General features: G+C 40.2%; 1 protein-coding gene across 1 annotated transcript in view; it reads left to right on the top strand.

Moving 5' to 3' along the window:
• Tbc1d4 (TBC1 domain family member 4) overlaps positions 1–7662 on the top strand; it is a 166037-nt gene extending 158375 nt beyond the window's left edge. The window contains exons 17-19 of the mRNA XM_055609877.1: positions 995–1164; positions 2525–2701; positions 5384–7662. Of these exons, the coding sequence (XP_055465852.1) occupies positions 995–1164; positions 2525–2701; positions 5384–5617 (581 nt within the window). The 3' untranslated portion in view covers positions 5618–7662. The remainder of the gene's footprint in view (positions 1–994; positions 1165–2524; positions 2702–5383) is intronic.
• Positions 7663–19452: the final 11790 nt, after the last annotated feature.

Below are 19452 nucleotides of genomic sequence, written 5' to 3'. Positions count from 1 at the left end.
AGTCTGTTGCTTTGTTTTATTGATGAGAGAATCACATAGGTTGAGAGAATTTTTCAAACAAAACTACTTGTGGGTGTTTCAGAATGATTGCATGCTTGTGTTGTAATCCAGCTCACCTTCTAATTAGAATGGCTTTCTTGCCTCTCATCTGGTTTAGGATATGTATATATGTCTCTCTATCTATATATGTATTTGTCAAATTTTTAGAATCTCATACAACAAGTTTTGGTCACATTCCCCCCACCCCAATCCCATCCCAGGTTCAGCCCCACCTCCCTGCTCATCCAACTTTATATTCTCTCTGTTTCTCTTTTTGTAAACTCACCATGTCAATTTTTGCTCTCCAGATAACCCTTGGGCAACCTTCAGGGGGGCACAAACTTAAATAAACTTGACTCTCCCTCTTGTAGAGGCTATCAAAAGCCAGCAGCTCCCCAGGTGGGGACTTTGTACCCAGCCCCCATTTATCATGTTGAGATTTGGTCTGGCTTGAGCTTGTCCACGTCTTGTGTATGCTAAAGTTTTTTTTCTTTAATTTCCTACTTCAATATAGATCTAATTACATATTAACTGGCTCATTACTTTTTAATTAGGAGAATTTGAATAGTCTAGTTGACTATATTGATGTATTGTTATATTCTGTTATGAAAAAAAAAACGCCAAATATTAGCTGATTAAGTGTTTGAACTTTATCTAGAATCCATAAACTTACCATCCAAACTATAAACAATATATAGACAGACATATAACATCCCCTTTGTTCACATAACATTTCTGACATCCTTAATAAGTAACAATAGGCAAAATTCTGTTCCTTTGTTTCAATCATATTAAACTTGTTTCTAAAAATGAAAACTAGTTTTGACCAGTTTTCTTTTACGTGTTTTTTAGTTCTACTACCATAATTTTAAAGAATGCTTTTAGAATAAAGAATGTGCTCTTTGCAATAATAGATACACAACTTTGATCATGAAAATGTTATCTCTTGTTCTAGATATTATTTTTCTTCAAGGAACTGAAGTTATATTTAAGGTTGCTCTCAGCTTACTGAGCAGCCAGGAGGCACTTATAATGGAGTGTGAAAACTTTGAAAATATTGTTGAATTTCTCAAAAGCACATTACCTGATATGAATACCAGTGAAATGGAAAAAATTATTACCCAGGTATGATGTAAAAGATTCTACATGTATTAAATGTTTCTACATAAAAATGCAGTTTGTCAACATTTATTTTTTAAGGTCTTCTTTTGTTTTATCAGGTACATTTTATTTAGAAATGAGACAATTAAGAAATTTCAACATTGTAATATTGTCTGCCTGTGCACCGAAAATATGGTGTAGTGGGTTTTTCAGGAATCCTTTTCATATAAACCAGTGCTGAGACCTAGATCACAACTTGAAGAGTCAAGATGACCAGAAAATAAAATGAGTCTCACTAGGTTTCATAATGTCACTAATTCTTTCAGAATTCATAAGAAGACCAGGCCTGAGATCCCAGCAACTTGGGAGGCTGAGAGTGTGTAACCAAAAATTGAGGGCCACCCCAGTGATGTAGCTCAGTGTATTTGTCCAGCATGTGCAAAGCCCCGCGTTTGATTCTTAGCACCACAAAATATAACTCATATGTAGATTATTATGTAAATAGTTCTCAGTGAGTTTCTAATCATTAAAATCTTTCAGTTTACACATATGGCTTTTGTTTATATTTTATCATTTGTCAATTCTTTGGAAATAACTTTTCTGATTTGTTTTGAATCCTGGTCTCACTGTGGAACCCAGACTGTCCTTGAACTTGCTTTTCTCCCACTCTGTCTCCCAAGTGCTGGCCTTGCAGGAATGCACTACCATGAACTACTGGCTGAAATAACTTGTGTGAATAGCAAGCACTTAAATATTATGCTTTTGGAGATTTGAAATCAAATATGTCCTTTAATAAAAACCTGAAAAAGAAAACCAAAATAATGAAATTAACAGGGGAATTTCCTGACTCACAGGTTACTGCTAGTGTTAGAATTGATTAAGTATGCAATCTATTTCTGATCTTGAAAGAGGCTCCCAAGGAATAGCTAATGAATAAAGTCATTTATTAAGATCTTTCTGCTCTATTAATGCATATACTCCTATCTACCTTTGCTTACTAATCAGCAGTAATTATCTCTGACACAGATAATCATTGCTCAACAACAAATGTTGATGAGGTACTCTACATTTTGGGAGACAGTTACTAGATTACAGTCATCTTGGTTGCAATATATCCTTGGACATTAGTTTATTCTTGTGGCTTGGTCTCATTTTCAGGATGTTTCAGTTGCATCAAAATATGCTGTGTGCTATTGTGTTGAAAGTTGAATCTATGTTTCATTTGTTCTGGTGTGGATAGGCAGGCCTATTTCTTCTTTTGGTTTGTTTTAATGTTCCCACTAGTGCTGGGAAATAAACATGAGGTTGACCAGCATGTGATGCTTGTATCTTGGTGTAGTAGATCCTGAAAGCCAGACTAACCAACCCCATGGTGTTTCAACAGGTTTTTGAGATGGATATTTCCAAACAGTTACATGCCTATGAGGTAGAATATCACGTGCTGCAGGATGAGCTTCTGGAATCTTCCTATACCTGTGAGGATAACGAATGTCTGGAGAAGCTAGAGAGAGCCAACAACCAACTGAAAAGACAGAACATGGACCTTTTAGAGAAACTCCAGGTACAGAAATAAAGATTGTAACAATGATGTGTGTCCAGCCCTGTAGGCATGGAACTGCTCAGAATGACTATGACAAGTATGGGGACTGAATCACTGAAGATCAAGGGTCTGGGTATCTTATTAGTTTTATGTATATGGTGGTCTACAGATATTCTTAGGAGCTTAAGTGTCACTTTGGAGAGAAAAAAACCACACAAAATAGTAGAACAGCAATTCAAAGCAGAATTTCGGTTCATCTTACTGGATGCTACATAATTCAGATAATTTCAGGGGAGGAAGAATTAAGTCTGAGGAGTCGGGGATGTCGTTATGTGAGCTTGGGCTAGACCCTGAGGGCTGAGCAGTAAGCAAGGAGGTCTTCTGTGTCACTCGGAGCCGGAGGTTGCTTCAGTCAGAAGCTGTAGCAGAGCAGGTGAGCTTGGTATCAGGTCAGGTCTCATGCTGGGGAGAGGAGCAGGTGGAGAACAGAGTACAACAGATTTTCTTTGTTGTCTGACAACACGGTTTTATATGTCCTGCTTCAGAAGGAAACATCTCAAAAGGATTTAAGCCTCAAGTTTGAAAGAACAATACAAACCAAAGACAGATTAGGGTGGAGTAAGAAGGAAAGGAGCCGACTTGTGAAAATCTGGTTAGGTATAATGATATTTATCTAGAGTAAAACAGAAATGGAAAGGGGAAGAGATGTGTCTGGGTAAACTGAAAGTGAATGCATAACACATAGTCTTGCCACTCAGGAATTCACAATTACCTTATTCCAAAGTAATTTACAAACACACAAAAATACAGTAAACAATCTGCAAAGCAATAGTTTATTGCTTGAAGGAGTATAAATAGGAGCTTTGGATCCATGCTCTGCCTGCTAAGATGTGGTCAGACAGAGGAAGTTAGCAGCTCTATTGGTCTCTGAGTCCCTGAGGCTGGATCACTTAGAGAGAAGAGGTTGACTTAACTCACAGCTCGAAGGCTGACATAGCATGTCGCTCACTCTGGCAAAGGCCCTTGGCTATGTCACATGGAGATAGTGTCATGATGGGAACATGCAATAGAGGGAGAGATGGCATGATGAGGGAGGAACTCAGGGATGGAGAAGGCCAGTTTTGCTCTTTGGGAACAACCATTTTACGAGAACTAGGGAAGGAGGACCTCCTCAGCGGTCTGGGAAAGATGACACCCATGTGTCATCACTTACCCCAAGGTGTAACAGCACAGGTGCCGGGAGGGGGGGGGGGGAAACAGCCACACCGAAGCCATATACGAGCAGGAGTTGATCCTTCCGGAGAGGATGAACTCTGGGTTAGAGCTGAACTTCCCAATGTCTCCTTTATGCTTAGCCACACTCCTGCCCCACTTCTCAGTGCCGCACCCGCTCCAACCTAGGGAGCCCCCAAACTCTCTTTCTATGAAGTCCTCTGTGAAGAGCAGCTAGGAGGGAAATAGATTCAAATTGAGCTGCCCAACGGGACAGAGAGCCTTCACATTGCCTTACCCAGATTTGGGTCATAAGAAAATTGCTTAAAAAATAAAGAGGATGTGAGGTTGGGAGGTCCAGAGAAGTTGTGGGTGGGAAGTGGGGCGAGGTATGCTCTAAATGGAATGTCTGTTATGTGTCAATAGAATAAACACAAGAGTAAAAAATAATATTTTTTCCTTTAACATTAAGCCAATGTGACTTATTAACACACACACATAAATATCTGCTGTACTGGATTTCCTTGTTGGGGAAGGCATTTGCACCTGTTTTCCATTGGTGATGGTCTTTACTTGCTACAGACTTTTTGTTGACAGTTCCAGGTAGCTATCATCAAATTTACCAATCAGTAGAAACCAATGGCGTTCCAACTACATCTGGAGAAGCAAACCTACTGGAAGGTCCTTAGGTTGTTGAAGGTGCTGCTCCGGAAGGGATTAGGACGTTTTCCTAACTCCAACTATCTTCTGAGGTGGGGTGGGGTTGTAATAAAAAAGTAAGACTGGCCAGAACCACCAATCACTCAGATTCCTTCTTGAACATACGAGCTTTTTCTCATCAATGGACCATGATGGACGATGCAGCAGGGTGTCCCTGGCCAGAGTCAGCTCCATGCAGCTTAGATTAGCATCTACCAAAACTATGACCAAAACCAACTCACATGACAAAAAAAAAAAAAAATACTCGAGTGTCCTCGTTCTGCCTTTGGTCAGACTAGACAGGGACACAGGTGGGTGTGAGCGGTGATCGTGGGGCGATGATACAGGGTTCCTGCTGTCATTACTGAGAGGAAATAAGTCATGTGAGTGTAGTGTGTGCACATATGTATGCCTATAAGTTAAACATGTACTTACACGTGTATTATCATATATTTAAGCTGTTTCTGGGGTTTGAATCCAGGGTCTTTTGAGTGGTAGAAAAGTACTCTATCACTGAGCTACATCTTCTGCTTCTAAAACTTAGATTTTGAGACACTCTAAAAAACCATATAAACAAGCAAAAAAAAAAAAAACCAACCCTGAAATATATACAAAAATACTTCTATATTTGAAAAAAAGAATGCATTTTTGTCAGTGTTTAATCTCATGATAGTCTGTTAACTAATGTGATATAATTATCTAGCAACAAAAGTAAGACACGGCTATTACTATAATAAAGAACCACCCTCAGATTTCTAATATGGAGGATTTTTTTTTTTTCTTGACAAACAGGTGGCTCATGCTAAAATCCAGGCCTTGGAATCCAACTTAGAAACTCTTTTGACCAGAGAGACCAAAATGAAGGCTTTAGTGCGGACCCTGGAACAAGATAAAATGGCTTATCAAAAGACAGTGGAACAAATCCGGAAGCTGCTACCAGCAGATGCGCTGGCCAAGTGTGAATTGCTGCTGAGAGAACTAACTTACCCCACTAACGACAAAGCCAAGGCAGGAAATAAGCCATAGTTTTAGATGTGGCCTCAGCAGAGACCTTCCTTATAATACCCAGAAGGAGGCCCGTGTGGTCTGGTCTGAGGTTGACCAGAAAGCTTGTGGGCCAGCTACTGCTGGTGCTGAGATCACCAGTAGGTGATGTAGCCTTCCTCAGCGTTATGCTGCTCTTAAGCCATCACAGACATCCAGACAGTATTTTCTTCTGGTTGTTGCCAACTATGTACACAAATATATATAAGTGGACATAAAGATTCATTATTTCAAATTGGAGCAATTTTTCTTTTTCAGTCAGAACTTCATGAAACCCACACCAAACCAAAGGGAAGTTCAAGTGAGATTTCCCTTGGGCACACATGAAATCCTTTTGTTTTTCTAGTGAAACGAATCTAGAACATCTTTGTATATTGAAATATACTTGAAAAACAATGAATGTATCCCCCCAGTCCCCACCAAAGACTAGCATGTTTCACTCAGTGTGGTGGGCAGACACATTTCCGTAGCTTTCTAGGTCTGTGTCTATGTAGCGGATTTGACTGGCTGCCAATCTCGCCTCTGTGAGTCCCTTAGGAAGGTGGGGCTCTGCCTGCTGTGTGACATCCAGTGTGTTGAGTCTTCATGTATCTTGATTCTGGTTAGGCTTTGCTCTAGATGCACACAGGGAGAAAGCCAGAGTCCACCCACCTCAAGATGAAGATGGATGTTGCTAGTTTTCTAGCAGATTAGACCAGCATTGATACTCAAACTGAAAATATCGGGGCTCAAAAACACAATTAAGCTCATACATTGTCTAGAGTTGCTTTCACCTTCTTATTTAAGTGACTTCTACAGTGGCAGTCAGTTGCTTGGTGCTGTACTTGCCAAGTGACTAGTTGGCTATTTTCTCACAAAATTATGGGAGCCTTCCATGTAGTTCTTGTGACCTTCAGTCTAGAATAGGGAAATAAAATTAGGATTGCTTTTCCAAAGATGATATACCATGTTGAGTTGCTTTTTTTTAAAAAAAAAAAATTGCTCAATAGCAGAACACATTCTTAATCATTTTCCCCTGTCATGTGAAAATTTAGAACTGTGAAATATTTAGGAACAAACTGTGTAAAGCATACTGGAAGGGAAAGGAAATGTGTCCAACCCAGTTAAAAACCTACAATTCTGTATTTAGACTCCTGGCTTCTGCCACCTACAGATAGCTTTTTAGAGAATGTTCATGCATGCTGGGTGCATGGATGGAAAGTAGTTTTCCCAGTACCTGTTCAGTCCCTGAAGCAGAGATGATTTTTACAATAGTGCCTCTGAACATTAATGCAGAATTTTTTACCTTTCCAAAGTGTTTACTGCTGTTGCTTTTTGAAGTCCTTGTCTTTTTGCAGATGGGTATATTGGGGGTGATTTTCCTCAAAGAGAGTTTATTATATACAAGATGAAATTTTATATAGTGCTCATGAGTTAAGGTGTAAGGATTTCTGAAGACATTGATAAACAGATGCCAAGCATCTAGGCTGTTCCCCACTTGAATGTCACAGGTCTCAGGGCATCAGAGTGTCCTTGGGTCTAGGGGGTTTTCTCCAAAAACAAAAAAGTCTTAATATCCAAGAGGGTTGATGTAGCTTATAGACTCCAGGAAGTGCTCGTTCTTGAGTCTTCATTCGGTGGAGGGCCATTAGCTGATCTGTTTCTTTGATCTTGTGAAAGTTTCTTCATTTGTAGTATCTTCTGTTCTCCTCCAGGACGAAGCAGAGTTCAGTATTACTGACTGATGATAGAAATTGCCTGTGGGTGTGATACCCAGGTGGTGGCTGTGGGCTCTTTGGAGGGAAATATTTTCTTTCTATTTCTCCTTTAAAAATAAGCTATGTTCTGGACACCCAGAGTCAGCACTATGGCCTGGGTTATGGTATTCAGTGATTAAGACAAGGTTGATACAGTATTTTCTTGTGAAAATGATTTTTCTTTCTCATTTGTGATTTTAAGAAATGCTAGACCAGTTTTGCTTTGTCATTTTACATCTTCATCAGGTTCATGCCACGCCTAGTTTATCTCCAATAAATGTGTTGCCGCCATTTCGCCAGCTTTGCTGTTATTATTTTTTTGGGGTGGGTGGGGGGTGGGCCGCAAACTTCGTTCGAGGCTTGAAAACAAAACCTACGTGGGTTGGTTGAAAATGTTGAACAGTCTCATGAAAAGAATCCCGGACAACGAAGATAATTTAAGACAGTTATGGAAATGTATTATTACCAGTTCTTAACTTCTTTCATAATGAAGCCTTTGCTAGTGACTGAAAAAAAAAAAAAAAAAAAAAAAAAAAAAGGAAGACTGAGCTGTCAGGCTTACTCCCCTTTTCTCTTTCCTCCCTCCATCCTGCCGTCCCTCGTACCTGCCAGTACTCTATCATTGAACTGTATTTTCAATCTACCTCTTTTATTTTTCACGTCCTCTTGTAGATGAAAATAGTATATAAAATTGCCGAATTTTTCCATTAGGGTTTCTCCCAAATAATTAAGAGTTTAGGCACTTTCTGGTACATACAATGTGAGTATACTCCTACATAATATTTCTTTTAAGTTATCCTTAAGTGTGCTTGTGATCTACTAAAAGGATTCTAAAGCTTATTGCTGACATTACCAATCAGGTATCCTTTCATTGCATATAATAAAAAGTTGGAGAAGGATGACACAATTTATTATTTATTTGTTTGTTTGCATATTTATTTCTGTGTGTGTGTGTGTGTGTGTGTGTGTGTGTGTGTGTGTACAGGCCCAATGGTCAGTATGTGACCGCATGAATGCAGTGCCAGAAGAGGGCATTCAATGTCTTGGAGCTGAAGTTATAAGCTGCCTGATATGGGAACCAGAGAACCCTGGTTCTCTGCATGAGCTGCAAGTGCTCTTAACCACTCCCCAGCCCCAAGGTGGTCTTATTGGTAGAGTCTTCTAACATCTACACTAACTTACCAGTTTTGTTAGTATATTTTTTCCTTACAGTGATTGGCTAGGCATAAGAAATGTATCACTTCACAGCATAAACTTTTTTGCCCTGAGTGTGACATGAAGAGGAAAAGCAGTGGATGTTGGGTCAGAAGGTTAGATGTGAATACTGCTTTCACCACTGCTGTTCATTCGCTCGGAAAGTAGGTCTTCTCAGCCACTTCTAAGCTGATTCCATGGGAGAGAACTCAGAGCCTTTGTCCTCAGAGAGCTCTAGGTAGGAGGAAGGGGATAATTAGAAAACAAGACAGGTCATTTGTAGCATGCAAAGAAATACACACTAGGAGTCACTGAGTTCATCTGGGACAGAAGGGGTTGGGCAGCTCCAGGAGTGTGTGACAAGCATCCTGAGGAAGAGCAGCTTGGGAGTCTGTAAGTCCTAGCTAAAGTGTCCGGGGTAGTATAGGGCAACAGATGAAGACCTCAGCCAAATGAGTGCAGTCCTCCAGGGCTGTAGTCAGAGCTGGGCCTCCATTGGCAAGAACAGGACTCACGTGAAGGCCCCCTAGACTTTGAAAGGCTTAGTTCTACCTCCAGGGCAGTTAGAAACAGGAACGGCCACTAATCTGGGAAGAGACAGGATTGTTGTAACCCACAGGAGCATTTGAACAGGAACTAGAGAGTAGGAAAGTGCAACAAAAACCCAACTTGAAAAAATTAGTGACTGGCAGATTTAGGACAGTGGAATTGAAAAATCAGATTAGAACTGCACGTTTAATGCAGGTAGCCACTGAATACTGCTGGCTTTTTCTGCACAGATTGGCCATCGTCCCTTCCCCACAAAAATAAAGAAACAAAACAGACAACCCTCCCCACCAACTCTGTAGAGATTGTTTTCTCCTCCATGATAGGAATGCACTCAGCTTTAGCCTATCAAATGGCGCACATTTGGGAAAATTTAGGTGGCACCCTGGCATTTGATAATACGTTCTAATGTGTTTATAAATAACCTAACCACGCACGCACCGTTACTGTCTTCTTTTTCTTCCTGTACATCTTCCTTTCTGTTCTCTTTCTCTAGTGTCCCTTTCTCCATGCCTTCTGCTTCAGACTGCTCCATCATTCTTAGAAAGCCACAATTAGTGAATCCTTGGTACAGAGCAGCGTTAACATTCTCAGTTACAAATAATACAATTTGCAGAAAACGCTGAACCAAATGTTACTTAACTACCACACAAGGAGGGGCTATAATGGTTAATACCTGGGGCTACTGTGAAGTATTTCTGAAACTTTGAAAGTAAGGGCAGTGGGGTTTTTTTTTTGTTTGTTTGTTTGTTTTTTTGAAGTGACATCAACATGCTTTGATTTCATCTGTGAGGTTTCTCTAGCCAGCATACCCTCTGGACCTGAATGCTTTACTATGATATAATTGAATATATTTGCATATCTAGAAAACGATTAGGTTAATCCAATAAGAATTGGTTAGTCTTAGAAGAAAGAAAGGAAGGAAGGTTTTTGGCAGATAAAACTAGAGGGAACCTTTGCCAAGACCCTTGGCAATGTCCGTATTGTGAATGTGAATACTGAGAGAGTTCTGGTCTCTATAACCCATGTGGTCTGGCCCTTCTGGGACAAGTCTGTCTCCATTATGAGACCACTGTGCCATCTGTGTTGGACTGGTGCCCTAGACACCCACCTCATTGCTCTCCCTTTATTTAAGGTCTGTGCTCCATGGCCATCTTTTCATTTACAGCTCAGCTTTGCTTTTTTGTCACAGAGAAATATAAAGCTATGTATGCAACGCAAATATCCAAGTCCCTGTGACAAATGTGTTCTTAGAAATGCATTAAAAAAAGAAACAGGAAGTCCTGCTCTTAAAAGTTATGGTGGAATGAATATATGCAATGCAAACTTTCATACCTTAACTTTGAAAGCATAAGGTTCAATGGCACTGACTGCATCCACTGTTGTGTAACCATTCTCCGTCTGTGTCCATTCTTCTCCTCCATCAACTGCTTCCATTAAAATGTTCCCGCTCTGCGCTGGCCCTTCTTAACAGCCGTCTAGGTTGTGACATGTGTCAGAATTTCCTCTTTCCTTCGTGTGCATGCGCGCTGGGTGTATGTACGGGTGTGAATGGTGCTGTGAATGTTCCGTGGCATGTGTGTGGAGGTCCAAGGGCAACCCTGAGTGTTGGTCTTTATCGTCTGCCTTGTTTGGGACAGGATCTCTTAGTCTTTGCTGTGTACATCTCGCCAGTTGGCCTGTCAGTTTTTAGGGGGATTCTACTGTCCCTGTCCCTGCTTCCTGTCCTGCCGTAGGTAGGGAGTGCTAGGCTTACAGGCGCACACTTACGCGTGCAGCTTTCACAGGTTCGGGGATCCGCATTTGTTTCCTCGAGCTTTTGCACCAAACACTTCACTCATTGGGTCTTCTCCTTGGTCCCAGAATTTCCTTTCTTTTAAAGACTGGGATCCTGTAGTAAACACATCTACCATATTTTGCTTCTTCAGTTTCTCTGTATTTGGATACTTGTTTTTTTTTTTTTCTTTTATCTTCTTTAGTTATTGTGATTAATGATGCTATGATAGTGGGTGTACAAAAACATCTGTCTTAAGAAACTTTGGTTTTGTGAGTCTGCTCGTGAAGAATGAATCTGTAGGTTTGTGCTCTACAAAATCAAATTGTTGAGCCTTCAAGGTCCGAAACTGGAGCAAATGCACCAGGGGAAGTGAAGCTTTAGGGTGACTTATTGTTAAATGGAAGGACTTTAGGATGTGTACGACTAGTGTGGGCAAATTAGTTTTCACAGTAATAATGGCGCTTTGCAGACACAAGAGGAGGGTTTTCTCTTTCTACAAGCTATTTAAATGCTGCTGAGATTCATGTTTATCTCTTGCAAAGTAGAATCCTTATGTGGCCTGACATTGTTTCTCTTCCCAAATTGAGTTAATTTGCAAACGCACAGTTGTTAATCTCAATAGAACATGATGTTATTCAGAAATAATTACTGCCATTAAAATGCATCTTTTGCTCTTATGCTGAAGGATCTCTCTGAAATAGGACCTTTCAAAAGGAAATGAGAACATTTTCTATGCTGACTCTCAGCAGCTCAGATGTACTCGTTTTTCTTTTTATATTTGTGTTTTATTTTGTCTAGCAAATACTTCCTCAGCCTAAGCCCTCTCTGAACCCTCATTTAGCCTTTCCACAGTAAATTGGGTACTCATGGGAGAGGGAAGGGGGGAAGTGGCATTCACTGCTTAAGTCTATTATATTGTACGCAATTACAGCCTTCACTTGGACTTCACTTGTACTTACAATTAAAATCACAAGGCAAAATGGAGAGAGAGGTACCAGTAAGAGAGGTAAACTACATTGATATATTTGGTTTTTCTTTCATCTTTCCCAAGGCTAAATGTACAATTACCTGTTCACTTCTGGATAGACTTCCCACATATTTAAAGAATCAAGACAATATTTTTCTCATTTCATGTTCTAAAGCTATACTGATAAGCCATTCTTTAAAAACTCGTTTTTATTGTATTTACTTTCGGTGTGTGTGTTTGTGTGGCTCAGTGCATACATGTGCCATGGCCTACTTAGGAGGTCACAGGACAACTTGCAGGAGTTAGATCTTCTTCCACTCTATGGGTTACAGAGATTGAACTCAGCTTATCAAACTTGGTGGCATGCATTCTTACTGGCTAACTCATCCCATTGGGCCTGATAAATAAGTTTTGACAAACTGCTTTTTTTCCCCTTTAAAATGTAGTGATAGCAAATGACCAATAAATACTATTTTTAAATGCTTAGCATCTCAGCCACTGGGAAACTCAAAAAACAAACAAACAAACAAACAAAAAACAACAAACAACAACAACAACAAAAAAAACCCCTCTTTGATTCTTACCTCAATCAGAGTAGCAATTGTTGAAAATGAGGATCTAGAAAAAGATACTTATTCACTTATTGATGGTGAAAATGTAAACTAGCCCTGTAACCATTGGCTCAACATGGAAGTTTCTCAAAAGCGAAGCAATACAAACAAACAAAAACAAAAAACAGATCCACCACAAGATGCAGCTATATCTCCCCTGTTCATTTATCCAAAAGATTCTTATTGCAGACATACCACACAGCTTATTACTCACAATGGCTAGGAAATGGAATGAGCCCAAGTCGCTCTCCATGGATGGATGGATAATGAAAATGTGGTACATACGCACAGTGGAGTTTTGCTTACCCATAAGGTAAAATAAAATCACAACATTTGCAGGGAAATTGATGAAATTGGAAATTATTATACTAAGTGAGGTGACCTAGACAAATATTGTAGGTTTTGTTTTTTATATATGTGTGTACATCCTAGTTTGCTTTTTCTTGCTGGGGTAAACACCATGACCAGTGCAACTTGGGGAGGTAAGGGTTTATTTCATCTTACAGCTTAAAGTTCATCCTGAAGGTAAGTCAAAACAGGAATGCAATGCAGGAACCTGGAGGCAGGAACTGAAGTAGAGGCCATGGAGGAACGTTGTTCACTGGCTTGTTCTTCATGACTTTCTCAGTTTGTTTTTTGATGCAATGCAGACTACCTTGCCCACAACCTACAGTGGGCTAAGTCCTCCCACATCAATCATTAGTTTATAAAAATACCCCATAGATTTGCCTACAGCACATTCTGATCAGGCTAATTCTTCAGTTGAGTTTTTTTTTCTTCCAAGATTACTCCAGCTTTTGTCACTTGACAAAAACCAAATCAGCACAATGTGTATATGTAGGTATGAGAGAAGGTCATGAATCCAGAGAGAGAATGCAAGTGAGATAATAAAAGTGTGTATGGTTTGCCCCTCGATAGTCACATAGGCTTCAAAGTATAAGGCTTCAAAGGCTGAAAGTATGATGATAAGACCCCCTTTTACCCAAAACTACAGTCCCCTTACACACATGGTTCTGTCTTAGCTAACATTAGCAATCACATGCACACAAAAATTGGGAAATCTATTCATCTAAAGGTAAGAAAAGAAGAGGAGAGATTCAGTTACTATAAAGGCTGCTTTGTTAAATGCAGCTGCTCATAGGATATGTCTAGTTTTTCCTATCTCTCAATAGAGCTGCCCCTACTACTATTGTGGGTCTTTGGAGCTACAGCTTGCAAATGACTAGATCCATAAATTAGAATTAAGAAAGCAAAATATGACAATTCTCACCTATGACTACAGATAAGAGTAAGCAAGAACATATCACCATCAGCCTTTGTGCTTTGACAATCTGACTTCTTGAAAATGGCATGGATCATCCTTTTTAATTGTTCTATGAGTGTAAAGGAAAGGCTTCTGTAATAATAATAATAAAAAGTAGCAATCAGAACTATTATGTATGGATAACTTATTACAGCAATGCTATTTTATATTCATTCCCTCATTTATTTATCACAAAATCTCTATGGACTAAAACAATGTTACCTGTTTTTATAGATGAGAAAACAAAGTGACATATCAAGTAAATCAGCATATGATGATGTATTTTTTCCCTTGTACTCTCAGCACAAAGAATAAGGGAAATAACAATTTCTGTCTTAATACAGTTGCAGTAAATGCTAAGGAAATCCCTGCATGGATTCTCCCCAATATAATAAACCAAGTGCCATTGTATCCTGAAGCACTCATGGCATTCCACTCTGGGCAGGTATTGGAGATGAAAGAGCCTCAAGTCCTTCAGCCTAATGCCTCATTTTCTTCTCTGGTCTTACACTATGGTTCTGACTAAGAAGATGATCGTTATAGGAAAGGAAGCAGAGCCACAGTATTTAAGTGTAATGGGATGAGAGAGAAGTAGAAATGTGGATGTGATTTAAATCAATTAATCCAGCCATCGATCCATCCATTGATCCATCCATCCACCCATCGTCCATCTATCCATCCAAGAGGGACCATAGATCAACTTTATCTGCCATAATTTCAATGCTTACATATATTGAAAGAAGCTTACATAATGACATCAAAGTTCAGTAAAAAGCATCTAGGGGCCTTGAAGATGTATGATAGAAAGTAAGATTTGTTTTGCTTCAAGGAGAAATGTGCAGAAAAGAAGGGGCAACAGATTAGAATGAGAGTTTCCTGAGATGAGAATGCTGATTGTTACTGTTCTCTATGGCCTGGTTGGTTGGATGACTTGGTGAAGGCATGGAAGAAATATCAATGGTGTGGAGCATTTCATAAAGGAGTTGAGAGGGTTAGTTTTAAAATTTTATTTATTATTTATTACAACTTATTCACTTTGTATCAGGCCTGTGTATCCTCCCACATCTCCTCCCAATCCCTCCCTACCTCCTTCTTCTATGTCCCTCTCCTAGTTCACTGATAGGGGATTTCCTCCTGCCCTTCTATCTAACCCTAGCCTATCAGGTCTCAGGACTGGCTTCATTGTCTTCCTCTGTTCCCTGGCAAGGCTGCATCCTCTCCTCCTAGGGGGAGTAATCAGAGAGCCTGCCACTGAGTTCATGCCAGAGACAGTCCCTGCTTTCTTTACTAGGGACCCCACTTGGAGACTGAGTCTATGGGCTACATCTGAGCAGGGGTTTTAGGTCTTTTCCATGCATGGTCCTTGGTTGAGGTATCAGTCTCTGCAGGGCCCCCAGAGCCCATCTTTTTTGGCATATGGTGGGAACTAGAAAAGATCATCTTAAGTGAGATATCCCAGAAGCAGAAATTGACACAGGGTATATACTCACTAATAAGTGGTTATTAGCCATATAATATAGGATAAACATATTAAAATCTATACTCCTAAAGAAGCTAATCAACAAGGAAGACCCCAGGGAAGATGCTCAATCCTCATTCAGAAGGGCAAATGCGGTAGACATTAGAAGCAGAAGACAGAGAACAGGACAGGAGCCTACTACAGACGGCCTCTGAAAGACTCTATTGATCGAGATATTGAAGCAGAGGCTGAGGCTCATAGCCAAGCTTCGGGCAGAGTGCAGAGAATCTTATGAAAGAAGAGGGAGATAGAAAGACCTGGAGGGGACAGGAGCTCCAAAAGGAGACCAAAAGAAAGGGTTAGTTTTAGTCATCAACTTGAGACAACCTAGAATCACCCAGGAGAAGGGCCTCTGAGAATATCTTTGAGGGATCCTTAAAGTTATGTTAATTGATGAAAAACTCATCCATGGTGGGTGGCGTCATTTCTCAGATTTGGGGTCCTGGACTGTATGACCTTAGAGCAAGCCATCTGAGCACTAAGCATGCATTGCTCTTTACCCTTAACTTTGGGTTAGATGTGATCAGGTACCTCAAGTTCCCAGTGCTTCAACTTCATGGAAAACGCTGGAGCCTGTCACTGTGAGCTAAATAAACCCATTGCCCTCAATTTGTTTTTGTCAAGACATTTAATCACAACAACAGGAAATGAAACTAAGGCAGAAATAATATTTTTTTTAAAAATGGTGGCTTTTCTGCCTTCCACAGAACAATTTAAAATAGATCTTCCAGTAAATGGGTTTCTTTTTTATGGGAAGATTAAAAGATGGAAACGCACTCACTGTGGATATAACTTCAGTGCTAATACAATTTAGATGACATCCATTTCAAAACACTTTATGGATGTTTGGTTCCCCTACGTTTTTCCCTTCAATGCAAAGCTGCAGCCATTTTATTTTTCTGATTTTCAGTGCTTTTTTTAGATCAACATGCAGCTTTCAGTCTAGACTGGTGTCTATGGAACCCAACATGGGAGATACTTCATATTAATAATTTCATCATTGCAGCTTTGAATAGGAGGGGTAATTACTCATTAAACGTGGTTTGAAGGATACTGGCTAATTTCCAAAATTTGTATCATTTAATTCTATTTACTTTAGCTTTTACTGAATGGTTTGAACATTTAACTAGGCAAGAGAGACACAGCTCCATGCTGACATTTCTGTTTGCAGAAGCAAATGGTAAGATGTCCTGAAAGTCTTATTTGTACATAAGTAAAAAAATAAAAAATGTTGTGTCCACTGGCTTTGGCTGGTAGACAGGAGGAAAGGACTGAAAAGGACCCATGGGGTGGGGTGGGGGGCAAAGTGTGAGAGGGGATGTGGAAGGAGAAAACAGACAACAGGCATGGAACGGAGCCTATTAGCCAGGTTTTAATATTCCCCCAGCATGGTGGTTCTCAACCTTCTCAGTGCTGTAACCCTTGAATATAGTTCTTCATGTTTCGGTGATCCTCAACCATAAAAGTATTTTGTTGCTACTTCATAACTATATTTTTCTACTTTTATGAATTGTAGTGTAAATATTTGGTATCCAGGATATCTGGGGTTGAGACCTGTAGGTTGAAAATTGCTGCCTCAGCAACTCTTGAAAACATTCTTCACCTGTGGAGACTAGCTTCACTCTCCAAATCCCAAGAGCCTACGGATGACCCATGAGCCTCATGCAGTTTTTATGATAAAAACAATACCATGGTTGGGGAAGGATTTTCTGTGTTGTCATTGTTTCAGGGTCCCTCATTTGCATGAGATCCTTCCAAGTTTCTCTATCAATATTTCACAGCATTCTTTTCGAAGGCAGATATTGAATTATGTGAAATTTAGAGCCCACAAAACTTCCATCTGCCCTGAGCTACCATTGTCTTCGTGTTGTACCTATGACCTAATAAGGAGACATAGGGTGATTTGGACAGGGAAGAGTTGGTACAGTGATTTCTCAGCTATAATGGGAATTAATGGGGATTGGAGAGTGAGAAGAAAAAAGAACTTTAAATAAAGACTACGAAACAGCTGGTGCAGAGTACGGGCAGTAAGGGTGAAAAAAAAAAAAAACCAATGGAAGACAAACCTGGAAAAGGCATGCTCCCATTCCTTTTCTTTCCCTCATAAGGCAGAGAGGGATGGCTGCAGATCTTTACAGAGAGTCCTAGAAGTATGAAACCTCCCCCAAAGGTCCCTTGGAAGCCACATATGAGCAGATGCCAGGGCAAGGGAACTTTACAGGAAGATATCTGTGGAGCATGGAGGAAATCCATAAATGGGCCATATCATTCTGTACCAGCCAGTGAGCACCTCAAGAGCCAGGTTCATGGGAAGTTGTGTGCATTGTGGCAGCTCTAGAGGAGGGAGCAGATGCAGGAGCCTGCCCAGACAGGACTACCATGGAGACAGGAGGCACAACTTCCCCCTTCTGGGTCCTTCCGTATTCTCTACCTGAAATGCCTAGATTACATCACCATCCAAGCTACAAACAAGAAGTGTAAGATCCTACTTCATTACAGCAAAGAAGAAGAGCTGAAAGGCAATCCACCCATAATTGGTGTACCCGCTAGCTCTGTGTCAACCTGACACAAGCTAGAGTCATCAGCTCTGAGGGAGCCTCTGTTGAGGAAATGCCTCATAAAACCCCACAGTAAGGCATTTTCTTAATTAGTGACTGATGGAGGCAGGTCCAGCCTATTGTGGGTGGTGCCATCCCTGGCCAGGTGATTCTGAGTTCTATAAGAAATTAGGCTGAGCAAGCCATGGGAAGCAAGCCAATAAGCAGCACCCCTCCATGGCCTCTGCATCAGCCCCTATCTCCAGGTTCCCGCACTGTTTGACTTCCTTTGGTGATGAACAGCTGAAGTGGAAATTTCAGACTTTGAAGTTTCTTTGAAGGTTTCTTTGAAGACTCAGTTGTGTCATTCGATGTTTTTCTGGAAGCTGTTTTGTGAGAGGGCACGTGATTTTTTGCTGCGAACTGTCTCGTGCTAGGGGCATGACTTTGGCAAGCTGAAAACATCTGTGGGTGAACTTTGAGGAAAGAAGATATAGAGACGCCCAAAGACAGTGAAACAACATCTTTTGGATTGACATTGATAACGTTGGTCTTCATGCTCCACTTTGCAGAGAGAAACGTTCTAGGGAACTTCTCAGGGCAATCCGACTGAGTCTTCCAGCTGTCTCTGGCTTGTCTTGATCTGCGGAATCACGCTGATTCCTGTTGTTGTTTGCTGTTGGCATTTGGACTGAACTGCTGGTGTCCAGACAACGAAGAGTGGACTCACCCCAAGGAACTACTTCTTAAAAGGTCTACAACCCCCTTTTCCTAATAACCTTCTTTCTCCCCTACCTCTGGTCAGTGGGTTGGAATGGAGGCAGAAGCATTTGTGAATCCTAAATAAAGTAGGTTTGTTGAAAATTTTAAGCCTACAAACAGCAAAGTGGGAGTGGAAGTCTAAGTCAATAAAACCCCTTTCTCCCCAGCTTGCTTTTTTCCCCCCCGCCTTTGGGGGTCTGTGCTACCTTTTCTTTTTTTTTTTTTAACATTTATTTATTTATTTATTTATTTATTTACTTATTTATTTATTTATTTATTTTTTAATTTTTATATTAATCACAGGTTATTTAATCTGTATCCCAGCCATAGCCCCCTCCCTCATCCCCTCCCTGCCCCTTATCAAGTCCCAACTTGCTTTTTGATCATAGTGTTTCATTGCAGCAATAAAAAAAGCTTAACTAAGACAATTGTCATATGTAGTTTCTACATGTAAGTCATATGTGTTTTCACATTCAGGTCTCATGAGAACCCTGTCTGTTTTAAGTAATTGTTACCAGCAGGGGACAGTGATTATCAGTTCAGAAACTGCTCAATATTTGGATTGAGCTGCAGTTTGAATCTATTGTGCGAGAGGCCTGTATGAGATGCTTTCTGTGAGGCTGAGAAGCTCACCTAGTCAACAAAGGAGTAGAAGACAGTCTTATGTCTTGTTAATGTTTTAATTTTCTGGTAACTAATCAGTAGTCACATGTTTTCTTAGCAACAGAGATTTCTACTTGGCATCAGAGCTAGAAAACAGAACCTATACAATAAGAATGTGAATGTTAAGCATTTAATTAAAACATTCTAATTCTGTTAAGAATTTAATTTAAAAAACCATTCCAATTCTGTTAAGAATTTAATA

This window comes from Psammomys obesus, unplaced genomic scaffold (genome assembly GCF_907164565.1).
Source record: "Psammomys obesus unplaced genomic scaffold, mPsaObe1.curated_primary_1811, whole genome shotgun sequence".
NCBI lineage: Eukaryota > Metazoa > Chordata > Mammalia > Rodentia > Muridae > Psammomys > Psammomys obesus.
The sequence above is the reverse complement of the archived record's forward strand: the minus strand, read 5'-3'. Positions and strand labels throughout refer to the sequence as shown.